A 5,795-nucleotide genomic window follows, 5' to 3' on the forward strand; every position below is an offset into this window, starting at 1 on the left:
ATACAAACACCATGTCTGGGCACCAAGTACCCTTTACCATAGCCGAAATCAATGAGGGAATGAACGCATTCCGTCAAACCTTAGACCAAAAAAAAGCCAAATTGAAACACTGTTGGCCCAAAAGGTCCAAACTGAAGCCAAGCTTACCAGTCTCACCAAGCAAAATGAAGCCCTCCGTAGCCAAATACAATCAGTCGCTTCCAAAACCATTAATACCAGAAAGAACACTGAAAGTATAGCCATGCAGCTTGATATGTCAGGTACCTTTCATACCCCTAACGGGGAAAAAGGATCTAACACTAGGGAAACAACCCTAGATCTGGACTCTTTGAATGCAGGAACCCCTAAGCAGAATGGTCAAGAAGGATCTGAGGAGGGAAAGATAGAGAGGGTAGTCAAAGAGTACCTCAAAGCAATCGAAGCCAAGATCGCCAAGATCCCTGGAATGCCAAAGCCCATGGAGGAAGAAGCATCAGATGGCTATATAGAGTCTCCTTTCTCAGAAGAGATCGCCAAGGTAGAAGTGCCAAAGAGGTTCAGCACACCCAGCATGGCCATGTACGATGGAACAACAGACCCTGATGAGCATGTATCCCTTTACAAGCAGAAGATGATGACCAGCTCAATCCCTAGAGACATCAGAGAGGTCATCATGTGCAAAGGCTTTGGAGCCACATTATCATGTCCAGCTTTAACTTGGTTCATTAATTTAGATAATGGGACAATTCGATCTTTTGCAGGAATGGTAAACCTATTCAAGGTCCAGTTCGCCAGCAGCAGGAAAATAGAGAAACAGTCATCGGATTTATACCGTGTTGTGCAAAGACACGGTGAATCCTTGAGGGATTACCTTAACAGGTTCAACAGGGAAAAGATTGGAATACACAAGTGCGATGCTCCTACAACCATTGAAGCGTTCAGGAGAGGATTGCTAGATCACAGTGAGCTCTACAAGGAATTAACCAAATACCCATGCACAACCTTTGAAGATGTACAAGCTAAGACAATGGCTCAAGTCAGATTCGAAGAAGATGCATATGCAAGAAAGACTCCAGAGCTCAAAAAGGATGAAGATCGTCCGTCAAGAAGGAACAACAACTTCCCCAGGAGAGATCATCGATTCAAGCCGTATCAGCGTTCCCGCTTTGATGAAGGATCAGTCAATGCTGTCGAAGGAGAGTTTTCTGATTGGAGGGAAGATCCTGAGCTCCCACCCAAGTTGCACGAGTATTGCTTCAATGTCAATCCTGCAGGAGTAATAAGGACCTTAAACAAGATGGGAGATACTGTTCAATGGCCTAGAAGAAGTGATAGGCCTAGGGAGAAGAAGGATCCATCCAGATGGTGTGATTTCCATTCAGATATTGGTCACACTACTGACGAATGTGTCGCGCTCAAAGAAAGGCTACTTGTTAAAGAAAGGCTACCTCAAAGAACTCTTGTCGGATAGATCTAAAGCTTCAGGGAAAGATAGAGAATCCAAGCAAGGAGGTCCTCCACCCCCACCGCCAATTGTCAAAACCATCTATTTCATATCAGGAGGGTCAGAAGTATGCGGTCTAACATATTCAGCAGCAAAGCGGCACGCAAAAGAAAGCAACAAAGAGCAACCAGACAAGAGGGAGAAGTCAAAGATAGACATCCCTATCATGTTTGAAGAAAGCGCTGCAGTAGAAGGTCATCATGACGGCCTAGTGATCTCACTCCCAGTTGGAAACTGCATGATTAAGCGAATCCTAGTTGATAATGGAAGCTCTGCAAATATCATCATGCTAGACACCTTGAAGCACATGAACATAGATGAGAAGAATATCGTCAACAAATCAACAATGCTAGTAGGATTCAGCGGGGAAACCAAGAAGACAAGTGGGGAGATTACATTGGCAACGTATGCAAAAGGGATCAACCTACAAGTCAAATTCTTAGTGATCGACACCCTATCCTCATACAATATTATTCTGGGAAGACCTTGGATACACGAAATGAAAGCCATCCCTTCTACGTACCATCAGGTCATTAAGTTTCCTACTAGATGGGGAATTCAAGAAATCAGAGGAGATCCTAGGGAAGCCAAAGAATATTACAAGATAGCACTGAAAGCAACATCTGCAGAAAAGAGTTCAGCATAGCAATCAGAGGGTCAGCTGGGCCAAGAGAAGTTGAGTATATCAGAAGAGCAAGAAGCTACAAAAGTCCAGCTGAACCCCCTACATCCAGATCAGAAAGTCAGAATAGGATCAGAGCTGAAAGCAGAACTCAGACAACAAATTTACGACTTTCTGGAAGAAGAGAAAGATGTGTTTGCTTGGACCCATGAAGACATGAAAGGCATTTCCCCATAAGTTATCACCCACAAGTTAAACGTAGATCCAATGCATACACCAGTGAAGCAAAAAAGAAGAAAATTCGCGCCAGAAAGGAACAAGATCATCAACGAAGAAATTCAAAACCTACTGAAGACAGGAAAAATCAGAGAAGTAAAGTACCCAGAATGGCTTGCCAACGTGGTGGTAGTAAGAAAGAAGAATGGGAAATGGCGGATCTGCATAGACTTCACAGACATCAACAAGGCTTGCCCAAAAGACCCATCCCTTTACCTCATATCGATGCCATGGTAGACGCCACAGCAGGACACGAACTGCTATCCTTTATGGACGCCTACAGTGGTTACAACCAGATCCTCATGCACAAGGACGATCAAGAGAAGACAGCCTTCATTACCAGTCAAGGAATATACTGCTACAAGGTGATGCCTTTCGGATTGAAGAATGCAGGGGTAACGTACCAAAGGTTGGTAAACAAGATGTTTGAAGAACAAATTGGAAACACGATGGAAGTCTACATAGACGATATGGTAGTTAAATCCAAGAAGGCAGAAGATCACGTCAGAGACCTTAGAGAAGCATTCGTCATCCTGAAACAATACGGCATGAAGCTAAATCCCACAAAGTGCACATTTGGAGTACAATCAGGAAAGTTCTTAGGATACATGGTTACGCAGAGAGGGAAGAAGCCAGTCCGGAACAAGTCAAAGCCATCCTAGATCTAGAGCGACCGAAATCCAAGAAGGATGTACAGAGCTTAACAGGGAAAATCGCGGCACTGAACAGGTTCATTTCAAAGTCTTCAGAAAAAAACAGAGCTTTTACGAAGTATTGAAAAAGAACAAGGAGTTTAAGTGGGAACAAGAACACGATGAAGTATTCTAGAAGCTGAAAGAATACCTAGCCAACCCGTTGATTCTCTCCAAGCCTAAAGAAGGAGAACCACTCCAGCTATACCTTGCAGTATCTGAAGGGACGGTCAGCGCAATTCTCACAAGAGAAGAAGAGAAGGAACAATTTCCAATCTACTACGTCAGCAAGACCCTGCTCAGTGCGGAAACAAGATATGCATCGCTGGAGAAAATCATTTTAGCCTTGTTCACTGCTTCAGTAAAGTTACGTCCATACTTCGAGAGTCATTCCATACAAGTACGAACCAACTACCCCATCAGAGCTATCATGAGAAAACCAGAAATGTCAGGAAGGATGGAGAAATGGGCCCTACATCTGAGCAGGTACGACATACAGTACGAACCCAGGACGGTGGTCAAATCTCAAGCCTTGGCAGACTTCGTGGCAGACTTCAGCCCTACCCTTGAAGAAGAAGCACAGAAGGAAGTCCTAGCTCTACAGGAACCAAAAGCTACGCAAAAGTGGACACTCCATACAGATGGTGCAGCAAACATACGAGGAGTAAGCTTAGGAGTAGTATTGACATCACCCCAAGGAGACAAGATAGCACAGGCAATAAGGTGCAACTTCAAGGCTACCAATAATGAAGCTGAATACGAAGCACTAATTACAGGGCTAACCGTTGTAAGAGATATGAAGATACAACACCTGGAAGTAATTTCTGATTCTCTACTCATGGTAAACCAAGTCAACGGGCAGTATGCAGCAAAAGACACTAGAATGACTGCCTACCTAGAAGTCACAAAGAAGCTCATCAAAGAATTCAAGGAGTTCAAGATAGAACAAGTACCTCGAAACCTGAACACCGAAGCAGACGCATTGGCAAATTTGGGGTCAAACATCAATCCAGAAGAATTTGGGGCAATCCCACCAGTACATGTACTCTCACCAGCCATAGAGAAGGAATCAACCATGAGTGTCTACGAAATTCAAACAGGCCCTACAGAAGAAGAAGACAACAGTTGGATAACGCCTCTGAAAGAATGCCTCCTGGGCAACACGAAACCAACAGGGAAAGTAACAGCTCAAGCATTCGCTCAGAAAGCCTCCAAGTACTGCATGATCAGCAATGTACTCTTCAAGAAATCTGCAGCAGGACCTTTCTTAAGATGCTTGGAAAGAAAAGAAGCTCAACAAGTCTAACAATCCCTACACAGTGGAGAGTGCAAAAATCACTCCGGAGGAAGGAATCTAGCCAACAGAGCCCTTAGAATGGGATACTACTGGCCCAGTATGAGGAAGGATGCAGCTGAGTTCGCCAAGAAGTGCCTAGCATGCCAAAAACATGCGCCCTTGACACACAAGCCATCAGAGGAATTACACCCAACATTGACACCGTGGCCATTTATGAAGTGGGGAATGGATATAGTAAAGCTACCACCGTCATCAGGACAGAGAGTGTACTTCTTAGCAATGACAGACTACTTTTCCAAATGGATTGAAGCAGAAGCATACAAGGAGATCAAAGATAAGCAACATGAAGAAAAGGCTGGAATGAGCCAAAGGAAAATGGGCAGACGAACTACCCAACATATTGTGGGCAGACAGGACAACTCCTAAAGGCGCTACAGGTCATACCCCTTTTTCACTGGTGTACGGATGTGAAGCAGTAATCCCAACAGAGGTAGAAGTGCCTACAGCAAGGTACGGGCTAATGACAGAAGAAAGAAATCAAGCAGAACTAATTCACAATTTAGACACAGTGGAGGAACTAAAGGAAGATGCACAAATGAGAATGGCGGCATATCAACAGGAAGTAGCAAGATCCTTCAACAAGAACGTCAGAGTTAAAGTCTTCAAGCTAGGAGATTGGGTCCTCAGAAAGGTATACGAAAACACCAGGGAAATCAATGCGGGAAAGCTAGCACCCAACTGGGAAGGACCCTATGAAATCACCAAGGTAGTAGGTAATGGAGCATACAGACTCAGGAATGCAGAAGGAAAAGAAGTGCAACGAAGCTGGAACACAGCACATTTAAAGTTATATCATTTCTGAAGAAAGGTACGCAGTTGTTATTTCTATTTTGTCTTTTAATTTACAAAAAGGAAAACACAAAAAAACAGGAAAACAAGCAAAAATACAAAAAAAACAGAAAAACACAAAAACACAAAAACCTCCAACAGCCAAAATCAGCACGAAAGGTACTCATCTATCTCTATCTTTTGTCAATTTACTTTATGATCATTACGAGTACTGACTTTGGCATCGGAGGGCCGTTGGGGAAACCCACGGCCACCCCTCACCTTCTTCTGTTTTGCAAGGAACACGACTAACGTTACTAAGCAAGAATGCAACAAATCCCTTCACTACAGAACAAAGACAAGTCATTCCTGAAAAGAACAGACCTACTATCCTTACAAGACATACAAACACATGTAAGTAGCATCACTACTGTAATACAACTGTAATACAACTATAATACAACTGTAATACATTCGTGATACAACTACAATCACAACACACTATACAGAAAAGACAACCACACAACAAGAAAGACAGAAATACTTAGTTGCATTACAACAAAATTAAACAAAGCATCCAGCTACAGAAGTGTAGCA

The 5,795-nt window shown here is 43.3% G+C and overlaps 2 protein-coding genes across 2 annotated transcripts; both read left to right on the forward strand.

The window, feature by feature from the left end:
• Positions 1-1,649: 1,649 nt before the first annotated feature.
• LOC145594167 (uncharacterized) lies at positions 1,650-2,129 on the forward strand. The gene has a single exon (XM_081650503.1). The coding sequence runs from the start codon at positions 1,650-1,652 to the stop codon at positions 2,127-2,129; it is 480 nt and encodes a 159-aa protein (XP_081506629.1).
• Positions 2,130-4,890: 2,761 nt separating this feature from the next.
• Positions 4,891-5,232, forward strand: LOC145594168 (uncharacterized). Its single transcript, XM_081650504.1, has one exon. The coding sequence runs from the start codon at positions 4,891-4,893 to the stop codon at positions 5,230-5,232; it is 342 nt and encodes a 113-aa protein (XP_081506630.1).
• Positions 5,233-5,795: the final 563 nt, after the last annotated feature.

Source organism: Chenopodium album, chromosome 19, assembly GCF_948465745.1.
Source record: "Chenopodium album chromosome 19, dcCheAlbu1.1, whole genome shotgun sequence".
NCBI lineage: Eukaryota > Viridiplantae > Streptophyta > Magnoliopsida > Caryophyllales > Amaranthaceae > Chenopodium > Chenopodium album.